The sequence below is a fragment of the Argiope bruennichi genome, chromosome 10 (genome assembly GCF_947563725.1).
Source record: "Argiope bruennichi chromosome 10, qqArgBrue1.1, whole genome shotgun sequence".
NCBI classification, from domain to species: domain Eukaryota; kingdom Metazoa; phylum Arthropoda; class Arachnida; order Araneae; family Araneidae; genus Argiope; species Argiope bruennichi.
This window is the reverse complement of record NC_079160.1, coordinates 85,267,837-85,291,457: the sequence shown is the minus strand read 5'-3', so window position 1 is coordinate 85,291,457 and position 23,621 is coordinate 85,267,837. Positions and strand designations below refer to the sequence as shown.

Sequence of the window (23,621 nt, the reverse complement as noted above, 5' to 3'; positions counted from 1 at the left end):
AGAATTCAGCAGGAGAGGGGATCCTCGGAGCTTCGCTCTACGATCTCTCCGAAAAAGCAGAAATTCCCCACTGTCTCCTCGCTTTAACTGTGTCCAACTGCCGACTCACTACCACACGACTGGCTACACCACGCACAACTTGATGCTGTTTCCACAATGGACAACAGGACTCGGCACATAGCTACAGTTCAGCAATAGCTTGAGCTCCACACAACGCTGGCACTCCGCCGTTGCTTCGCTATCCTCTCGAAGACTCGTTACTTGTCTACGACTCCGACTACGCTTCCGATCTTGTTGATTGCAGCTTGAGACTGCCGGCCTTTTATAGATCCCGGGAGGCGGGTCCAAAAGGTTCTGGGGTATCTCAGGTCCTATTGGCTGGATTGTTAAAATTCTCGGAGTTTCCAGAATTATCTATTTTGTTGCCAAATTCGTCGCCAAAGCTCCAAATGGTCACTAAGCGCTGGGATTACTGGCTCGGCACCCGAGCAGCATCCAATACAGATGATTGTAAATCGATCTTTCCGGTGAAAGAACTAACCATGCTGGGAAGCAGCATTGCAGATTTGTAACAGTAATTTTTGAAATTTATTATTTCCATATAACTTATTTTAACAATTAAATGCTTTTAATTATAAGTTGAAAAATTAATAATTAACAGTTTTTAAATTTTTATAAATATTATTACTTAAATTGATTTTTCCATGGTATAAATATAAAAAATAAACGAATAAAAACATATATATATATTCTAACAAATACACTAATATAAAAAAGAAAGTTAAAAATTAATAATCAGCATTTTAATTAAGTAAAAATGTATTTAAATGTGAAATAACGTTGCCCACTTATTAAAAGAAGTGATCCATAAAGTACATCTCCTAGAATTTCCAAATATCTAAATCGAAAACTGGCTGTAAGTTTTGTACATCATGATACAAATGACGCCAAGTTAATTCAAATATAATACTTTGTATCTTAATTGTCGCCTAATTTATGATTAGTACTATTATCGATAAAACGATTGTCTCTAGTTATTGTTTTCTAAAAAATATTTTCATCCTATATAAATACGATATAATCTCTTAAATAATAACATTAGATACATAAGAAACACATATTTTTTTATTATCTCAAATATAAAAAGAAAGATAAACACAGTCATATCAAAATTTATTTTATATCAACATTTTCATACAGATACAATTTGAGCATTAATAAAAAAATTAAAGAGACAAATTTGGATTAAATGAATTAATAATCCAGTTACAGTAAGTTGTATCATATAATAGTGAATCATCTTCTGATTAAAAGCAGAGGAACAGTTCAATCTTGGAACTGAAAAAGAAAACGATCTAATATATATATGTATAATGATATTTTAAACTCTTAATTTAAACCACATTAATTTATATAATATTTTTACAAATATAATTCTTTTTTATACTTCTAATATAAAATTTCTGTATTTATGTTTGTATAATGTGAAGGTAAAGGAAACTGAGGTGTCACTTTCAATATACTTTTAAATTATATTTACACAGACATCACTGTAAGGTATGGTTGTGTGTCAAAGAGCCCCGACGCACTTCTAGTCTTGCGATGGGGGGGGGGAATTGTAATGATATTTTAAACTCTTAATTTAAACCATTATCTTAATTTAGCCCATAGTAATTTCATTCTCTTATTTTGTAATCCAATTCTACTTTCGGTTTAATGAATCCCTTTATGAAAATAATGCGCCATCAGTACTACGTATGAAGTGAAAGTGATACTTTCGTTGCCCTTGTCAGAGGTCAATACATGTATTCCATCGGCACGTGGTCGGAAATCCTATGTTATATAAGACTAGTGATCATTTGTTTCCCCTCTTTCTTACTTCTGCTTTTGTGCCGCTCTGCGTCTGCTTGTAAATAAATTGCTTTCCTGAGATGGATATTAAAAAGAGAATAAAACGAAATTAAAGATTCAAAGTCTCTTCACTGTTTGCAAAATCTGCATTCTGCTTCAACCAAAAAATTCTTTACACATACACACACACACACACACACACACACACACACACACACACACACACACACACACACACACACACACACACACACACACACACACACACATATATATATAGGCATTATATACAAGCGATGAGCACACACACAATACAGAACGACACAGAAAGAAATGCGGGAAAAGCTCTTGAAAATTTTATCCCTGGTCTTATATAACCCGAGACAATGGTAGGGAAAATATTTCTCCATAGTGCTTATATACAATGAGATTTCAATAGGGATTTTCGCTATACACGCTGAAGAGGCAGGGGAAAGACATGGATCTTTTAAAAAAGAATGTAGAAAGAATTTTTCTAGCCCTTCACACGGAGTGTAGGAAAGTTAGGCTTTTAGCCGAATCAGCAATTTTTCAAAGCTTCTCTTGAATTAATTAAGTAGTGACAGTTGAATTGGATCAGGTAGAGATGCATAATCCACGATTTTTTGAATAACAAATAATTTTGCTATTGTTATTTTTAAATATTTGTTCCAAATATCTGTTATTTCAATCATATTATTAATTTAAAATTATTATTTAATATTAAATATAAAATTTATTAATTGTAATTAATACTTAATTTACTAATTTAAGTAACGTGTGATTGAATTAATTTATCTATTTCAACTTATTTCTTAAATTTGATTTTTTTCAAAATTATTTATTTAATTTTTGTATTGGAGTAAACCATTTTCTGAAAAATTTGAATTAAATATAAATGTCATTTCTTTAAATTGTTTACTTTAGTTCTATATTCTACCAATAGATGGCGCCAGCAGTAAATGGAATATATGCAAAATCAAATCACAAGCAATTAAGAACGATTTGTATGGAACAGTGCATCAACACATACGAATACCAGTAAGACCGGTTACTCTCATGAAGTGGAGCGGCCATTTCACACTTTTCAGTGAAGTGACCGCTCCAATAAATTTCAGTGATATGCAATTCAGTGATACGATGATTCCAGTAACCGGTCCGTTCACTTTTCAATCCGTTCATAGATTTCTCCTTTTCTGTTATGTTCGAGAGCTTCCATTGGACAGATCGTATCGATTGTTACTTTCCAACGAAGTCACCGCTCCGGTAAATTTCAGTGATATCGTATCGATTGTTACTTTCTATCGTGATAAAAAACCTGTAATCGAAATATCACCAGTAAGATCGTATCAAGGATTTGAATCACACCCCTCTATGAAAAGTATTGATCACTTGTATTTGTGACTTTTTGATATTGGTTACGTAATAACCGCTCGTAAAATATTCGTCATCCCTAGGATCAGGAAATAATAGAATATTTTAGAATGAAGTTATTATGGACTAAATTAAGATAAAACCTTGGAAATTAATTAAATTGAAATTAGAGTTTAAAATATCATTACAATTTCCACCACACCGCAAGAAGTGCGTCAGGGCCCTCGACACACAGCCATACCTTACAGTGGTGCTCAAGAAAGAAAAATTAGAATTTAAAGGCATATTAAAAATGATACCCAAGTTTCCCTTAGCTTTACATTAATGTAAAAATCATTTTGAACAATATTATGCAAAACAAAAAAATAAAGTGATAACTGTGAAAATATTAGATAAACTTAAATATTCAACAACACCAAAAATAATAATATTAAAATGTGCAATATAAAAATGATTTTCTGCAGAAACTCAGTCTATTGTCTCTCAGTCTGTAAGATTGTCTCTGTTTGGTGAGGAATGTCTCAAAAGAATACTTGCACACAGTGTCCTTTAAATAGTAGAAGGCTCACCAAAATTATCCAATCGGATGTAAAATAATGGAATAATAAATTGAACTTATATAATAATAGAATATCAACTTAGTTCTGATTTTTGTAAGTAACACTTAATCTGAAAATAATAATATGAGATTCAAAATATTCTTATTATAACATTAATACTCAAAACAAATGACATAAAAATCTGTAATTTTAAAAGAAGAAAAAACTTTTAACCCACTAGTTAGCCAATTAGTGGTGACTAGTTCAACCTTATCCACCAATTTCTAGTAGTGGGTGAAACTTAATGACCCAAAATTAGGACATCAAGAAGAGGGAACGTAATTCTTATTCTCTTCCTACTCTCATCCAAGAATATTTATTTTCAAAGTGGAGAACAACATATCCAGGATAAAAATAGAAAGAGATAGAAATTAATTGTGAGGTTGACCCTGAACTCACATCTCAATAAGACTGAGGTATTTGAATTTATGTTGTGATGGCGCCTATCACATTATCATCATCATGAAGAAAAGAAAAATTAACTCTTACGAATGGAGACAATGGGCCAACCTAAGTTGGGGTTTATGTAGAAGAAACATGGGAAATAAAAGGATTTTTTTTTTAAAATTTAAACTATTATCTGTGACTTAATTTTAATTTTTTCCAGTAGACACCAGGAGATTTCGACGATTATTGAGTTGAGAGTTCTGCCAGCAATGAAACCAGCAAATAAAAATAAAAATAGTAATTCTGATTAGATAAGCTCTAGACTATAGATATAAATGTCTCACTGGAATTCATTTCTGTCAACGAAAATACAAAAATATCCCTTTTAAAATCCGTCAGAAAAGTAGCTGATTCGCCCAGATCACATACTCTTTTTACTATGGGAACCAAATGCTTCGTACAAGAAATTTGGAAAAAGATATTCACGTGGAACGAATCTTTATTCCGCCTTCCTATAAAAACAGTTTGGCTGGGTTTAAATTGATGTAAAGAGTTACAGTACACTCCCGAGTATCCGGGTCACGTAGAATGTGAACGCGACCGCAGCCTGGTGAAACATAGAAGCAATTGCCGGTAAAATGTCGAGTTAAAACCTAAGGCCTTGTACTGGAAGTTTATTTATGTTTATATACTTCACTGTAAGAATATATTAGAGCAAAAGTAAATTAAAGGATATAAACTGTTCATATTTTAACATGAATTCTGTACACTTCACTGTGGTGGATTTTAAAAAAACAAAAACATTAAGCATAAAAAGTATGTTTAAAAATGTTAAAATGTAATGTAATGTATATTACATTACATTTAATGTATAATTTATATTACATTACATTAATAAAATGTAATGTCATGTATATGTTTAAAAAATGTAAACATACCCCAAGAACAATTTACGAATCCTGTACGTACTATGTAATTATAATCAGAAACCGCAGCTACAATTGAGATCTGTGACACACTGACGAAACAGTGAACAACGAGAAGAAAGCTGTTCTTTTCCTGTCACAACTTGTATTTTGCACATGGCACGCATGAGTTTCGTAGAAGACGTCCGCTTCCAATTATACGATAAAGAAAACTAGGCCGGATAGTACGGAAGCCGTGTAATCATGAACCGGATATTCTTGAGTGCACTGTACCATTATTAAATGAGCTCGAAATACATCTACAATAAATATTGTTTTTCCGAGAAACGAAAATAGTGACATCACGGAAATTGAAACTTTTTTCAATGTTTTGAAATTCGCGTATGGTGCTTCAATGTATGTGAAACTGATAAAAAGGGGGAAAAACACTGCTATCACTTTTAAAACTAGAATAGCTCTACTGAAAAGGAAACACTGCTTGGCTTTTGGGAACCTTGTAAGTAGCTCGTTTAAGATCTTGAGATTAAAAAAAAAAAAAAAAAAAACATCCCCCCCCCAAAAAAAAAAAAAAAACCTTCAATGCGTTTCATTTTATGTATTCCAAAAAAAAGAGTTTTCTTTTGAACTGAGGATTCTTCAAGGTGGAAAATATTCGTGACAAATCGAACTCAGGAAATCACAAACATTACTTGGTTTCATTATTCAGAAAAGAACAATCCTTCAGACTTCTTTTTTTAGGTGACTTTCTACTGAATTTCTTCCATATAGTGAATAGTATCATCCGTATAATCTGATGAACCTACTGAAACATTTTGTTGGTTCCATGAGACGAATTAAGAAGATTAATTGCGTGAACTGAAATCTAAAGCCAAAATTGTACGACTTTAAACTTTTTTTTTAAACTATACAGTTCATTCTGGTAATAAATTAGTGTACCTAAAGCTAGTTTTTAAAAAGTTTGTTTCAAATTGTAGAAATGCAGAGAATCTAAAGCAGAGGGCCATCAACATCGATGTAGCTGCTACGGGCAGAATTGAAAATAATTAAGCAATCTCAATTTCAAACGTTCTTTGTAGAAATGGCACAGATATAATATCTGACGATGACATTTCTCATAACAGTAAAGTTTTAAATTTATTTGTTTAATTTATAATACAGACAGGAAAATGATCACGGAGATGTGGTGAGGGTTCGAAAAATTTCAACTGCTGTATCATGGTCCATTATACAATAATATTGACTTCGGAAGGTAAATTAACCGACATTATTGTAAATTATTTTCATCTTCGAACCTAATATCTGCGTTTTAGCTAAGAACAAAAAAAAAAAAAAAATGACTCATTCATGGGAAAATGTTATTTGCTTTAAAACTAGACGTAAAATCTTTTCTGAAAAAAATGGCAATTTACTAAAAGAAAGAATAGGTAATAATAAATATTCTCGCATTATAATTATAAAATATATTCTGTAATGCATAAAAGACTTCAATGTTGTACGATTTTTAGACTCATATATTTAAAAAGACATACTTGGTTTCAGCAAAAAAAAAAAAAAAAAAAAAAAAAAAAAAAAAAAAAACGCATTTTTGTTAAATCCCTTCGGTTTTAAAGTATCAGTCTACCTATGGTGACAAATTTTTGAAAAATCCCTCTAATGAGCTATTTCAATTCATTTTCTGGATCAATGTGATTGCAAATAATGAAAAATATTGGCCAGGAAAATCTGGGCCAATTCAGATTGAGTAAAATGTGTCATATTAGGTGAAAAATAGTGAAAAATGCAACAAAAAGAAGAACGCTCTACAAAAAATTCTATTGCACATATACCAATTATTTTTATACACAACATACTTACAACTACGGTGAAGGGAATGAACTAGAATCTAAGAAATATGTGCATTTTCAAAAATGTTATAGCTAATCGAATATTTCGCTATTGAAAATTTCACAAAATTCATTGCTGATAGTTACATTAAGCAGCTCTAAAAGAAAAACTACTCAGTTCAAAGTTGTATCCCTAGTTCATTGCTTTCGGTAACTAAAGGTAAATATATGCAAAATTTCAAGGCAACATATAAATAAGTTTTTGAGATATCATGCTTTACGTATAAAACCTTTTACGAAATACAAGTTTTTCAAAAAAATTAATTTAAAGTTTTCATTTCTCTTGTACTAAAAATGCTTTGTAAACATAAACAATGTTCAAAAGCATATGTAATCGCCACTCCTTTCAGCATAAAAACTACTCAACACGTATTCTAATTCGCATAGCGTGCTGATAGAGCATATTATAAAATAAATTATAATTCAAGGAGGCGTGTATTTGATAAAACGTTGGAAAATATTCAACTACTTCCGGTTTCGTTTCCAGCCACAGTGTTTTATAAAACATCACATATCTCGGTTTCTATTTATAGTAGAATTAAAACAAACACAGATTTGGAAGCCCAGATAAATGGGGTTTTAAATAAAACAAAAAATATTTGAATATTTACCAAAAACTTTCTTTTAAACATAGACTGATAGCTTAAGTTCAAATCTTTAACAAAATTCAAATCTTAAAGGAGAATAGAAAATTAGATAAATGCCTAGTACAATAAACAAAACGGTTAACTCTTCTAAAATGGAACGAGTTATTTAACTATCAACATTTGATGCCAAAAACTATTTTGCTGAAGTAGCCATTTAGATCAAGTTACATAAAATACTGAATTCACAATTTTAGCGACCATTTATTCTGGCAAACCAGCTGCTCGACAAAGGCGGATAGAAACAAGAAAATTCATTTCTGAAAAACGCTTACCTCTAAATTCATTTGTATCGAAGGCATACAGTTTCAGCTGCTAACTTCCCATTAGTTTCCATTAACATTTTCCATTCGTCAGAATTTATTATATCTTTATCGTGTTTCAAAATGTAATCTTGAACAGCAGATTTCAGATCATCGTCAGCATGAAAATCAGCAAGCAGCAGGACTTCACAAGCGTTGCTTGGAGAGAGATTGTCCTTTAAGTAAGAGGAACATATATTTTTCAAACTTAAGATGGCATATCTATCCGCAGCTACATACAGATGAGAAGCGCTTTCCCATGTCACATCATCCATGCTAGCGGTATAAATATACAACAGCATTCGACGAACTGTATCGTCACTCAAGTCTTCGATGTTGACACACTCACTGTCTCTTTCTTTCATGTCGTTCGAAAACATTGCGTTAAACACAGACGAAGAAGCACTGAGAATAATTTTGTGGGCAGGAAATATCTTGGTGCTTGTTTTCAATTTAATGTCGCAGAGGAATTGCTTGTCGTACAAAGATTTAAGGCTAGCATTCAAAGTATATGAAAGGGGCATCAATTTTTCTTGATTTATATTCTGAATATCACGCATTTCGTTTTCAGAAGATGTAGATCCATAATGAACTTCTTCGAATACGACCCCCTTAGAAAAAGCCAATTCCCAGTGTAACGACAAAATATCACCAGGGAGATATATACTTTTCTTGGACAATAATTTCTTCTTTGTAAAAGAGAATGTAAACTGTTTATAAAGGCTGTCGAACCAAAATTCATCCTGGTTGCATTCTACTCTACTTCCGGAAGCATCTACGAGGAACAATTTTAAAGTACAAAATTTCATAACTTGGTTACGAAGAGACAAGTCGAAACGGATAATTTCATCGGCATATAAGCCTCCAGTCAAGGAGAGATCTATTGACAATAATGGAGCATCGTTCTCAATCGATTTGATTAAATAAGTGATTTTTTTCTCTGATTCAAGAGAGCTGAAGTTTTCCACCTTCCACAAGAAGGATCTCCTCTTCACTCCAATGCGGGTATCCGCGGAACATAGGAAGTCCTCTAACATCTCTCCATCACTATTCCATATCCTGCAACGAGCCGTCAGAGTGTCTCGTGGCAAAAATTCTGCTCGTCTCGAAATGAACACATTTTCTCGACTTTCTAATCGATGAAATCCATAGTCTCCACCTTTGGGAAAAGTATGCTTCAGTATATTGTGGGATTTTAGAACTGAGCCATCTTCGGTGATGAAAGCGAGATCGAATTCTATTTCTACCCTTTCCGTACCTTTGCTGTCTGTTTCTCTGTTAAGGAAACAAGCGATGCCATTTCCGACTCCCTTCCCCCTGGGGTAGAGATACAACTTCCACTTCGTCTTTTGTATTGCATCCACCACAAAAGCCGGGCTTGTAATCGGTTCACCCTTCTTTTGAGATGATAAGCTGATATTTTCTAATTTCCACAAAAATGTAAAACATTTCTCCACCCTTTCGTTGCTTGCCATTTTAAACACTGCATTTAAACCGAACGCAAAAGGGAAGATATCATGGAGCTGCTATCAGATAAGGGAAATTCCAATTGAAACGAGCGTCGCTGGATTAAAACTTATCTAAAGTAATTAGATAAAAACCAGTGGGAATAGTCTCCTCCAATTTTCCTTGCAAAGTAGGACTTAAATCTTTTCCGCCCGCTTAAAAGTGTGGAACTTAGATAAGGCCGCGAATGACTCTCATGGCATTGCCAAACAGTCTGTGTGTGAGGGGGAGAGGAGCTGCTAACAGTTCTCATATCCTGTATGGCGCCATGTTGCGTAATTCATCACATGATGCTTTCGCGCCAAAAACGGCAGACGAGAACTTGAAGGTGAGATGCACCGCTCAAATATCTGTTTCTGAGCCGGCCTTCTCTTCAAAGGGGCTTGGCAAGCAAAGCGAAAAAAAAAAATTGAACATATATTATTAATACGTATTTATTTAATGAGTGATTTTTTTTTTCTCTAATACATCAATTACTTTAGAAAAATTACAATTTTTTGCAATTTCTTTTTCGATACAGCAAGTGCATTTAAGCGTTCTGAACACATGCTCGACCGAAGATAATTCTTTATTAATTTTAATTTGCTGAAAGAGTGATCGGCACTTGCTATAATAACTGGCAACATAAAGAAAAGTTTTAACACAGTTAATACATTTAGAAATAACTCATTATAATTATTATTTAGCATGCATTGCAATATGTCTTGTGAGTTATTTACATCTCTTTCATTCAAAATCAAATTCCGTAACAAACAAATTTCTTGGATTAGGCTTTTCTCTACATCTGTGTTGTAAAACTTTACAAAGTTTTTGGAACATTTCTCTAATTCATATTTTTCTAAAGTTGTTACATCAGTGATTAATCAGTGAAATCACAAATACTATTTGGAATACTTTTAAACCCATTTCACTCTGCGTTGATGTGCTCGCCGCTTATGCTTGTACATATATATATATATATGTGTGTGTGTGTGTGTGTAAGCATATAATTTTTTAATCAGAAGGCAGTTTCGAAGACATGGAAGAAACATTGAATTTTTATATTCGCTTTAATCCATCCCGGGAAGGCATAATTTATTTACAAGAAGGCGCGCACAAAGCACGTCCGCTCTCTGTGCGGCACAAAAACAGAAGTGGAGAAGAAGAGAGAAATAAATTATCTCTCGTCTTATATAACATGAGATATTGATAGGGAAAATATTTTTTCATAGTTCTAATATAATATTAAGATTCTGATAGGGATTTTCGCTACACGCGCCGATGATGCAAGGGAAACACAGGGATCTTTTAAAAAAGAATTTGTTTACTGGACATTTTTCTATCTCTTCATGCAGAGCGTATGAAAGTGTCGGCGTTTAACCGATTTAGCAATTTTATTAAGCTTCTGTTGAATGAATTAAGTAGAGAAAGTGGAATTGGATCAGGAAATAAGAGAATATTTTAGAATGAAGTTACTATGGGCTAAATTAAGATAAAACTTTGGGAATTAATTTGGATTTAAATTTGAGTTTAAAATATCGCACATACACACACACACACACACACACATACACACACACACACACACACATATATATATATATATGTGATCGAAAAAATGACTAAAATAAAAAGTTTTTTGAAAAATTAACCATAAATATTAAATGTAGGCATGCATTATGAAATTTCAATTAAAATTAAAATTTATTTCTGAAGACAAACTAAAAAAAATGTAAAGATTATTTCTAAATAAAACTAAAAAAGATACAATCGTATTTAGAGAGCGCTAATGCTGCCACTACTAAAACACAGATGAACTTAACCAAATGAGTAAAAATACCAAGTCAATATTAGCGAAAAGAAAATATAGAATCAAAAAGGAAGAAATTCTTCTTCTTTCTTTTTGACTTTACAGCATCTGTCTGTTATAGCAGGGCATGACTATTTGTATGGCTACTTATTTTCCTTTGTATATACTAAATAAATAATTATTTAAATAATTCAAATTGCCTTTAAGCTCACTACTTGAAAGTTTATCTTCCTTTGTAGAATTTCTCAGGTAATTCTTCATTCTTTAAAGGGCACTGAAAGGTTTTTCTCCAAATGCACTCGTAGCCATCTTACAAAGCAATATTTTTAAAACAACATCTAAGTTAGAAAGAAAACGTGGTAATTGTTTTTTATTTCAAGAATTAATTTTCAAAGCTTCCCAGATACGTTATAACCTTTTCCAATTAGTTCAAATGCAAACTGTTTGAAATTAACACATTCTTCACTAAACTTTTCCGATAAGCCACTTCGATATGTTATTAGATTAAGTCACACATATTTTTAATTATTCCCCTTTTCTAACATCTTTCATTTTAATAATTTATAAAAACATATCAACAAATTTAGAAATAGAAAGTGACTAATTTTCTAGCTCTAAAATTAATTCATCAATAGTAAGTATTAATGAATCTAACTTCATCTTCTTTTTTCCGTTTAGTCTCGACGAAGAAAATGATTACCTTTTTCTCAATGTTTTCTTAGGCGTTTTCGTTTACCATTACTATCAGATTCATAATAATTTTTCTTAGAAAGGATTCTTCCCTTTAACTCATAAGAATCAAAGGAATCTTTTAGAAATTTGTAAGGTTTGTGTAGTATACACACAAAACGCATATCTGCAAAGACGCTTCATATTGCCAAAACTTTTTTGTTAAAATTTTGTGAAATGTCAAACCACAAAGAGATTGAAATTGCAGGTTCTACTTTATGCAACTTTTGTCAAAGACCACATGCAGCTTCTCATACTTCTGGCTTTTCTGTAACTTAATTTGAGATTTGTTGTAGTGATTATACAAGTCCTGCAATGGATAATGGGTAACTCTTATGGGCATTTGCAGACTATCTTGTTGTATTGAGCGTTTGGGGAAGGAATTGTTTTTATTTCAATTGTTTTATTTTATTTTATTATGGTTGTGTTTTCTGGAATTTGTCTATTGGAATTTGATGCATTCAGAAAAAAGTATAGTTATTGAACAAATATAAATAGTTTAGTTGCTTGAAGACAACAGTTGGCGGCATGTGCATAATCTTTTCAAGAAAATACATTTAAGCATCGAATGATAAGAGACATAAAAGCAGCGTAATTTTAATAAACTGATATTTTAATACCACCGCCGTTTATTCGGGAACGAAACCATTCCCGATATGCGTGCTTTCAACTCATTGTGAAACATATAAAATCATTAGATAAACAAATAAATAGCTCTTTTTTGCATCTAAGGTATCAGCAGTTGTAATTGATAAGGTGAGAAGACAAATGTTTTGCACTCAAAGTATTTTGGAATTTTAACTTATCATCTCTTTGTATGTTTTTATCAAATTCTCTAATTATAATAACAGGATTATCTCTCTATAGTGAGTGTAAGTAAAGGGGGCGTTTCAAGGTCATAGGATTTTCTCACTCTCCACAATGTTCCCTTCCCCGTAAATTTTGAAACTGTATAAAATTCATTTTCATGCAATGATATTTTCAGGGGTTAATAGAGAAAATGCCGAAATTCAGCTTGATTTTTAGTTAGTTAAAATTCTAACTAAAATTTCAAAAAAGACCCATCAGTGGATATATTCCCACTCTCAAAAATATACATTTTCCAAATAGTAGCTGTAAAAAACCGGTCTGGCATGCATAGCGCCAATACATATTCGTCGTTATTATTAACTTATCACCTTTATACAGCCGGTTCGCCGAAGATGTTGGTTATATTTAATTTCAGATAAATAAAAAAAATCATGTCCATGATTCCATAGTTTTTTTCAGTCATTCAAGCACTGTTATTTTAATAAGTTTATATAAGTTTTTAATAAGTTATTTTACACATGTTTTTCTACACATGTGAACTATTGTGAATGAACAAGGAACATTTATGTATATGAAGATGGATTAGAGACCAGTTCCATGAAGCTATTCTGTCCGACTAATTTATTTTCTAAATTTAATGGTATTGTAATTTAATTTTTTTTCTTTCGTCCTGTAAATTGTATAAATATTAGATAGATTCCTTCTTTGGCTTTCAACATTGGAAGAAAATCACATGATCAAATATCTGACGTAACAATGAAACGATTTCGGTTTCATTTGCAATAATGAAAATATTATCGTGGAATTACTTAAATATGTATAAAAATAATTAAATATCGACTAACGAATTTTACAGAAACTAAATTGGCATCATTAAAGAGAACTTTCTTGTACTGTAAAATGGTGTAAAATCCATTTTTGAATTAGAATATTCTTGCAAATTATCATGAAAAAAAATCCCTCTCAAAATCTAGTTATGTTTTGATAGATTAAAACTCTATTTGAAATTTCAAAAAAAATCGCTTCTATTTGCACATTTATGCATCCCTATTTACAGGTATATCCAGACCAAATTAGGTAACTCTAGAACAAACGGTCTGGCCAGTAAAGCACCAACAGACACACTCAAAAGTAGATAAAGATATAATAGGGATAGAAATACAGATATCAATTGTAGAGGAATTACAAACTAAAATCATAATAAAGGTTGTGTCTGTTTTGACGCTTTACAGAGCAGACTTTGAAATTACCAAATTTGGTACAGGTAGGTACTTTGGAGGGTAATAAGGTGTATTTCGGAACAATTTTTTTAAAAAAATTATTAATTAAAAATGAAGCAAAAAAAATCGTTTTTTCCACCGTTACTACTGAAAATAACATAGTGCAAAAATGAATTTTAGTCCAACTTAAAATAAAAAAATAATCTTTTTAATGATGTCAAATTAGATGCTATGAAGTTTTTTTGCCTATTTTTAAAAAAAATATTTTTAGCATATTCTCTAATAATACTTTTCACTGTTGTAAATAAACTACATTTTATCATTGAGTTCTCTTTAACTGTTGATAACGAAAGTATGAAGATCATGACTCATTTCATTAAGACGAGAAAGTTTCTTACTAAATTTTTTTGATATTTAATTGTGTTTCACAAGGAGGTAATGCGTAAAATGCATCCATTTTTCAATAATTTGAGCAAGAAAGTTTTTATAGCAATTGAAATTTAATCACTTCCATTTCAGATTAAAGTTAATTTAAGGCGACACGGTACTCGAAAATTCATTAAAAAAAATCGATTTTTTTTTACTGGCTTATATGATAAATTGAGCCTTTCTAAATGCAAAATTTTAGAGCTATAACTTTATTTTTTATTAAGTTATTGAAGAATTTTTGATGCATGACAGGAGAGTAAACAAAGTTGCCAAGCCCACTTTTCAGATTCAAACACCTGTAAAAGAAGCTGATTTTGCAAAAATATTGCCAATTTACCAAATTCTTGCATCAAATGAGCTATTAGAGAAATGTATTCGGTGCATAACACAAAACTCCAATGAGACTCTCCACAGTGTCATTTGGAGTAAATATTTAAAAGTTACAATTGCATCGATCAAGCAGAACATCAGAATAGCAGAAGTATACATTTAATCAGTTTTGAGGTGTTATGATAAAGAGATTTGAAGTTTTGATCTTTCGTTAGTTTTTCTTTATATCTTCAATATACAAATATAATATTTTGTTTCAATAAACTTTTGCATTTTTTTTTAGCTTTAAACAATTTAGAATATCTAGAATCATATTTTGTAAACGTTACAGGCAAATTTCAAATAGTTTATATTTGATTTAGATGAATAAAAACATTAAATGCATTTTTCTCCATGTTGTATTTTTGCTTATATGCTACATTTCGAAAGCCTAAGGCTTTCTTAAAAATGGAGGTAGGAGACGGAAATTTTGTGTGTGTTCAGAAATATATGTTTTATAAAACTTAGTATGGAATTGGCTTTAGGGAGTGTAGTAATTTTTTGAAAAAATGTTCAAAGTCAGAATTTCAGCATTTTTCAGACTTTTTTGTGTTTTTTGCAATAAAACATTTATAAAAAATTAAATACTGTTGGCAGAAGGAAATCCATATTAGGTTTTATGTAGCATATTAATAGCTGCCTGGAAAAAATTTAGAGAAAAATCTTTATATTTAAAAAAGCCTTAGGGTTTTAAAAAAAGCTCAAAATGTTTAAAAAAATTTAAATTTTTAAAGAAATGTTTTTTTAGGAGAGAGTTACACAGTGCTATTTTAGATAAAATAAAAGTTTAATTTTAAACAAAATAAAAAAAACTGAGGTACTATGTCGCTTTAAAGGGAAATACACTGGGCAATATACAGAACGATGCAAGGTTTCTAAAGAAGTAAGTGTTACATGCTAATGAAAATGTGAAGTTTAAAAATAATTTGCGAAAATAACCATCAGAAGAGAAACCTACAGAAAATATTTAATTGAAAATTTTAGAAACCATTAATTCCAGGGAAATAGTTGATCATAAAAGATGGATGGTTAATTGCTAATCATTCAATAATATTTATTGTTGTTGATACATAAAAGGTATAGAAATAAAGCTTTAATAAACAGCATCGTCTCGTTGATAACACATTTCTTGGTTTATATATCTATACTTATAATAAAACTCAATGTGTGTGTGTGTGTTGGCACTCTTACAGGCCAGACCATTAAACCTACAGCTACCAAATTTCGCACATGTATACCTTAGAGGTCGGAAATGTTTACCTCGGAGAGATTTTTGTGAATTTTTAATTAGAACTTTAATTAATTAAAAATTAAGTGAAGTTTTGGCGTTTTTCCACTATAACTTCAGAAAATATTATCGCATAGTAATGAGTTTTACAACAAATTAAAGTCCAAAAAATTATCTTTTCAATGATATCAATTTTTTTACCTATAAATTAAATTTATATTTTAATAAATTTTTATATAAATAGCTTGATCATATTTTTCAACCATTTACTAACCATAAAATAGAATTAAATAAAATTTATTGATATTTCATGATTTTTTGATTCAAAAAAATCACTAAATATTGTTACGAAATTCCCGGGTTCGTTTGGATAGTGGAAGTTATATGGTGTGGAGAAAGCTCAATCAGCAGGCGGCAGTAGAAAACAAAACAACGACGTTTATTTACACGAACACACACAGGGCAGCACAAAGACAACAACTATATACAGCACAGAGAGGACAATTATCTTCAGCCGCCAGACGTGCACACAGCAGCACAAAACAAGACTCTACTGCAGACAGTAGCGCACAGCTTAGTTCAGCACTAGCTTGACTCTGTCGCTGCTCTGCTAATCTCTGGAAGACTCGCTTTTTACCGTCGATTCCGACTACTCTGCTACCACTCGGCAGCTGCAGACTGCCTCCTTTTATAGGTCTCAGGAGGCGGGACTAGAAGCCTCTCAACCAATCAGGAACTTTCGAGGCGTGTCTCGGTTCCTACTGGACGGATCGGGAAAATTCTCGATGTTTCGGGTATAATCTATTTTGCGCCAAAGCCGCCAAATTCATCGCCATGTCTCCAAATGGTCGCCAAGTTTGTCGCCAAGTTCTGGGACCTCCGACGCGACACCCGGACTCTGTCCAATACATATGACTGTAAAACGGTCTTTCTGATGATGGAACCAACTATGCTGGGAAGCAGCATTACAGATTCGTAACAATATCAATATTTTGTAACAAATGTTCGTCAATGGTATGTAATTAATACACAAATACTGATTTTCTTGAATACATGAAGTACGAAACTCTCATGTGTGGGATACTGAAAATAAATAATCGGTGCACTCCCGGAGTTCGCGACCTTGCTCTAGGTTTATAATAATTTTACGCATAAGGTAGGGGGATGATATCTTTATTTTAGAGTATGCAAGAAAATTTTGTGGAGTTTGAACATTCCCATTGACTTAATGAAGTGACTAGATTTCTGCATTTTAATTCCTGAAAGTTTCGAACATTTTCGAATACAATTTTAATAATAAGATTATTTACAAATTACGTTTATCAAAGTTGTTGTGTTTTTGAGTTATCACATAAACATGCATACGAAAGTATACTTATAAATGGTTAACATTTCGACAGATATAATGCAAAATGTGATAAAGCCCTAAAATTCTACATATCTCAAATTTCATGCTTTTACATTAAGATATTTTTAACTATCGTGTTCTCAGAGAAATAGGCATATTTTCGAAAATAGATATTTCTGATTTAGTGAGGCCTGAAATGTAAAGATCCATCGAAATCTTGAGGCCCAATTTTTTGACGATTATAATACATTCTCTTCATGTACAAGAAAGTATAAAACCCCCTTTTAAAGTCTTTAGTTCAAAACATCCAAACATGGTAATCTTTCAAAATCGATTCGTTTATCTTGCCGTCCTCCCGCTGGTGTGGTGTGGAGTGGAGAGGGAGGTGCCAGCTCAGGTGTCTCCCTCGTCATCTGACCGCGGTTCAAAATTACGAGGTCCGTCCCGAAATAGCCCTAGTGTTGCTTCAAACGGGACGTTAATATAACTAAACTAAACTCGTTTATCTTGCCTTTTTGGTCTTGATATTTTTCGTTTAATTCGTTTATCTTGATTTTTTTACATATTCCATATCTAAAAAGTATTATTTTTTTTTAAGAAATAAACTTTTCATATGATTATATTTTATTCCTCATTTGCTTTATGTCATTCATATCTTTAAACATACGATCAGAAATAGCAATTCTTCCACAGTCTCTCTACGTGTTCGATTCTTGATTTTTGAAATATTCAGGATGAATTTAATTTTGTACATCAACTACATTTGTACTAATAAAACGAAGTCTATAACAGGGTGGACCGAAATGATTCGTAAAATAACACTTCGATATTAATTGGGAAGTAAAAAATGTGCCACGATGATTAAACCAACTTTTATACTCACATTGCCAGCTAAGGTGATTAAAATATGCAGTTATTCTACAATAACACTAATATGAAGTTATTCTAAAGAGTGTCCGAAAACTAAAGCACGATTCGAATTTGCCACCACTTGTGCAGTTGACAACTACAACCCTATTAAAAAAACCACTTGACAAGTGACAGTTTAGGATTAGTAAAAATGGAGCGTTACACAATAGAACAACGTGTTAACGCAAGATTTGAATTAAATAATAAAAAAAAAGACAGTTTCTTTCAATTTAAATTGTTATATTTTTATTGAATTGTAAAGTACACAGGATAGGCTTATGTAATGGAATAACATAGGGCAAATGACCTCCACGACTTTGCTAGCACATGCGCATGTCGAAATTTTCCATGGCCATTTTGCATAAATGTGGCTGAATTTCCTTCTTCAATGCACGCGTGCTTGTGGGCTTGTTGGCACAGACCTTTGACTTAAAATAATCCCACAAAAATAAATAAATTTATTTTGAATCGCACAATTTAGGAGTCCAATTCTGAAATTTTCGAATTCTGAATTTCGTGGCAGCCAGACTATCATTATTTTTTTGAAATATTGTTCAACATTGAAAACACGTTGTTCTATCGAGTAACGCTCTATTTTTACTAACCCTAAGCTATCAGTAGTCAAATGGGTTTTTTAAGAGGGTTTTCAACTCTTTACTGCACGAATGGAAGGAAATTTAAATTTTGTGTTAATTTTGGGACACCCTTTTTAATAACACTAACTAAAGGCTAAACATACAAAACTCAAGAATTCTTAAAATTCATTAATGAAGCGGAGTTAAACCCGAACTCTTGAACTGTTACTGAAATATCAGATACATGCTGAAACAAAGGGAAAAAAAATAAACAGTTGATTAAAATCAATGCAAAGAAAAACACCCCTTTTAATAACACTAACTAAAAGCTAAAAATACAAATCTAAAAAACTCTTAAAATTCATTAATGAAGCTGAGTTAAAGCCGAACTCTTGAACTGATACTGAAACATCAGATACATGCTGACACAAGGAAAAAATACACAGTTGATTAAAATCAATGCAAAGAAAAACACCCTTTTTAATAACACTAACTGTTGTTGTTGTTGTTATCGTGTCTATGCATACAGTGCTAGTGCAAAAGATTAGAATCCTCCAAAAGCCTTGGTGACAAGATCTGCAAATTCTGGAGCCCGATGGCTATGGAGGATTTCGATTGGGGGTTGAAAGAGGGAACCGATAATGGCCTGGCAGTCAAAAACATGATCTGGAGGTAGTTGCGAATGGGGACAGTACTTGCAGTTGGGATAGGATTTTATATTGGTTCGTGAGATCTTCATGGCTTTGAAAAGTCCAGTACGTAGCCTAGCTATTGCAAAGGAAAGGTTTCTTGGGCAGTTTAGATCGGGGATTGTTGCCTTGCTAAGATGCTGGTTGTAGATCCTTCGCCTGGCGGCAGCATTCGCATCTGCACAGGTGACTACTAGAGGTTGGTCTTCGTCGCGTGCTTCCTTTGCAAGGGCATCTGCTCATTCGTTCCCCTCAATTCCAACATGAGCTGGGATCCTCTGGAGAGTGAGGGTATATTTAGTAAATGGAGAAGGGTATTAATTAATAACACTAAGTAAAAGCCAAAAATACGAAACTGAAGAATTCTTAAAATTCATTAATGAAGCTGAGTTAAACCTGAACTCTTGAACTGTTACTGAAATATCAGATACATGCTGACACAAGGAAAAAATACACAGTTGATTAAAACCAATGCAAAGAAAAACAGATATTAAAATCAGCCACTATTTAGAAAAAAAAAATGAATAAAACCAAACTCGAAGATAATTAATCATTTATTAATATTTATTTTTATTTGTATACAATAAGAATAATATAAACAATAACTTCTTGAACAAATAACATCTTTTTGGTAATTTAAGATAATCTATTTTATTTTATTATTTATTTCATTTTAAATTTATTTAATTTAAAAATATATATTAGATATCACAATATTCAATCTCATTGCTTTTACATATCTCAATGAAACTGAAATTATATGGACAATAAAAACATATACCTTCTAATTTTAGTTAAAGAAGAGACACACGGTTTCAGCAGCAAGCTTAGCATTGGTTTCCATCAAAATCTTCCATTCGTTAGAGTTTACAATGTCCTTAACATGTTTCAATATGTAATCTTGCACAGCAGATTTCAATCCGCCGTCCGCATGAAAGTCAGCCAACAACAGGGCTTTACATGCGTTGTTTGGAGAGAGATTGTCCTTCAAGTAAGAGGAGCAAATATCCTTTAAGCTTAAGATGGCATATTTATCTGCAGCTGCATATAAATCGGAAGCACTCTCCCACGTTAGTTCTTCCACACGTTTAGTATAGACGAAGAAAAGCATTCGGCGAATCGTTTCATCGCTCATGTCTTCGATATTGATGCAGTTGCTGATTTGTTCCTTCATACCGCTCGAAAACATGGTTTTAAACACAGATGAAAAAGCACTAAGCATAAACTTGTGGGCAGGGAACACGTTGGTATTTGTCTTCAGGTTGACATCGGATAGAAAGTGCTCATCATACAAGGATTTCACATTATCAACGAGAACATTTAAATCGGCTGTCTTCTCATCTTTCACATTATGGGCAAAAGAAATTTTCATTTCAGGGTAAGTACATCCATTCTGAACTTCCTCGATTTCTTCGAATAAGATACCCTTGGAAAATGTCCATTCCCAAAGCAATGACAATGTGTCATTCGGAAGGTAAATACTTTCTTTCTCCAATAGTTTCTTCCTTGTGAAAAAGAATCGAAACTGTTTGCACTGAACCGGATCATCAAACCAAATTTCTTCTCGATTGCATTCTACTTTGTATCCAGAACTATCGATAAGAAACAATCTTAAAGTGGAGAATTTTATAGTTTGATTTAAATGCAACAATTCAAAACGGATAATTTCCTCAAAATTTAATCCTCCAATCAAAAGAAGATCAACAGACATTAATGATGCCTCATTTCCTATTGATTTGATTTGGTAAGTGAATTTTTTCTCTGACTGAAGTTTGCTGAAGTTTTTCACATCCCACAGGAAAGATCTCCTCTCAATTCCAATTCGAGTGCGAGAGGTGCATCGAATGTCTTCTGTCATCTCTCCAACAACTTTCCAGAACCTGCAGCGAACCGTCATAGTGTCTTGAGGTAAAAATTCAGATCTTCTTAACACGAAAACATCTTCTCTCTTGACAAATCTAGAGAAATACCCAGATTTACCCTTTGGGAAAACCTCTTTGAATACGCCAGAAGATATCAGAACTGATCCATCTTTTGCGATGAAAGCTAGTTCATACTTAATCTCTACTTTATCCTCACCTTTACTGTCTGCCTCTCTATGCAGGTTACAACCAAGCCAGGTTCCTTCTGTTTCGCCCCTGGGAAAGAGATGCAATCTCCACTTCGTTTGTTCTATTGCATCCACCAGAAATACTGGACTTTTTATTACTTCTCCTATCTGTTGTAAGGAGTAGCTGATATTTTCTAATTTCCATAAAAAAGTGAAATGTTTTTCTTCACTTTCTTTGCATGTCATTTTGAACAATGCTTTTGAATTAAGGCAAAAGTAATCATAAATTGTTACCAAACGAATCGTTGATTAAAATATGCGTGGGGGGGGATTTCCCTTTTGAAGTCAGTATCGCTGCATTAGAATATTTATCTACTGCCAGCAGAAAAATAATAGTGAATGCGGTGCAACAATCAAAACGAAATGCATGACGAATATTTGGTTTCAAAACATCAATCAAGGAGAGAATGATAAAAAAAAAAAAATACTGAAATTTGATTGATAAAACCAGACAAACTGGTGAGCAAAAACTTCCCCGTTACAAAGTTCAGTGCATTGTTCCATCTCATTGTTCTGCACATATGCAGCGTCTCTCTCTCTCTCTCTTTTTTTTTTACTTCCTCGTGTACATAGTACAGAGAAAATATAGTAATCATCAAATAAATCCAACTCGAATTTTACATATGGTCTTTATTCCGAATTTGTTTATTCCTATCAAATTTTGAAGGAAATCTGTCTGTCCAGGTTTTCAAATATCAAATAATACGATTGCTACAAAAAGAAGAAACTAGATAGATAAAATTCGATACACAAATTTACCATCTCTAATGTAGACATTTTGAGCCAAATCCAAACAAGAGGTTGACTGTCTGTCGGTCTGTAGTTTTAGAAACATGTAAACGCGATAACTCAAAACTAGAATTTTATAAATATATTAAATTTGGTATATTTTGTGACTACAAGTACAGTTTTGGGTCAAATTTTTGTTTCAATCGAGCGAAGAAACTCCATCTAAAACACAAATTCGATTTTCAGATACTATTAACCGCTCGCCAAGGATTAATCGCCGAATAACTCGCCAAAGATCACATGACAGACTCAGTAAAAATGCTAAATTCACGCCAAAGGTTAATATTTTGTACCTATTGTATGCCAATGCTATGTAAAGCGTTCTCAAGATAACAACACCTTTAAAGCGAAAAGGTTTGGAGACGACCACTCCAACATTTTTTTTTCTAATTTATTTTTCCACACAATAATACAAAGAAGAAAAAATTAAAAAAAATAATTAAATAACAAAATGGGAAATGGATCAGGAAATAAAAGAACATCTTATAATAAAGTTAATGTGGGCTAAATTAAGATAAAAATCAGGAAATAAATTAAATTTTAAATCGGATTTTAAAATATTATTACATATAAATATAACGTTCAGGTCCTTGATAACACTTTTGTGATTTCAATTCGGAACGTTTTATTTAAATTTTTAAATAACACCAGATGGCGATAGAAGTCCGTTATAATTTCAATGAATATCTCACAGAGTGCTGACCTTCAAAAGCACTTTCGATTCTGAGGTTTTTTTTTGTTTTTTTTTCCCGGTTTATTTGAGCATGGCATGTAGACACATGACCTTCGTAATACAGAGGTCGTGGTAGACAACACATGTTCGGCTCTTTCAGAGAGGATTGGGCATTTGAAGAGCCATAATTTATTGCACTCTGTGTTTTTGTTTTTATTTTGACCTAAATGGGAAAAAGATGGAAGGATGCTTATTATTGGGTTACGTGGGAGTAGATTTGATGTTTGTAGTTTCGGGTGATAATATTTTGTATGCCTTTGATTAGTTTTCTTTTACTCGCCATCAAAATTAAGAATGAAATGTCTTACAGTCGAATCGTATGGCATTTGACCTTCATAGGTTGCATTAGTTTCTGTTCTGCATTTCTAGGTTTTATAATTGGTATAAACAAACGGTTCTCTAAA

General features: G+C 32.3%; 2 protein-coding genes across 2 annotated transcripts; both read right to left on the bottom strand.

Moving 5' to 3' along the window:
• Window positions 1-1,156: 1,156 nt before the first annotated feature.
• Window positions 1,157-9,686, bottom strand: LOC129988028 (speckle-type POZ protein B-like). Its single transcript, XM_056096109.1, has 2 exons — window positions 7,958-9,686; window positions 1,157-1,338 (listed from the first exon to the last, which is right to left on the bottom strand). The coding sequence occupies exon 1, from the start codon at window positions 9,457-9,459 to the stop codon at window positions 7,966-7,968; it is 1,494 nt and encodes a 497-aa protein (XP_055952084.1). The 5' UTR covers window positions 9,460-9,686; the 3' UTR covers window positions 1,157-1,338; window positions 7,958-7,965.
• A 10,570-nt stretch (window positions 9,687-20,256) lies between these two features.
• LOC129988719 (speckle-type POZ protein-like) lies at window positions 20,257-22,016 on the bottom strand. Its single transcript, XM_056096987.1, has one exon. It carries the CDS (start codon window positions 21,879-21,881, stop codon window positions 20,376-20,378), a length of 1,506 nt encoding a protein of 501 aa, XP_055952962.1. The 5' UTR covers window positions 21,882-22,016; the 3' UTR covers window positions 20,257-20,375.
• Window positions 22,017-23,621: the final 1,605 nt, after the last annotated feature.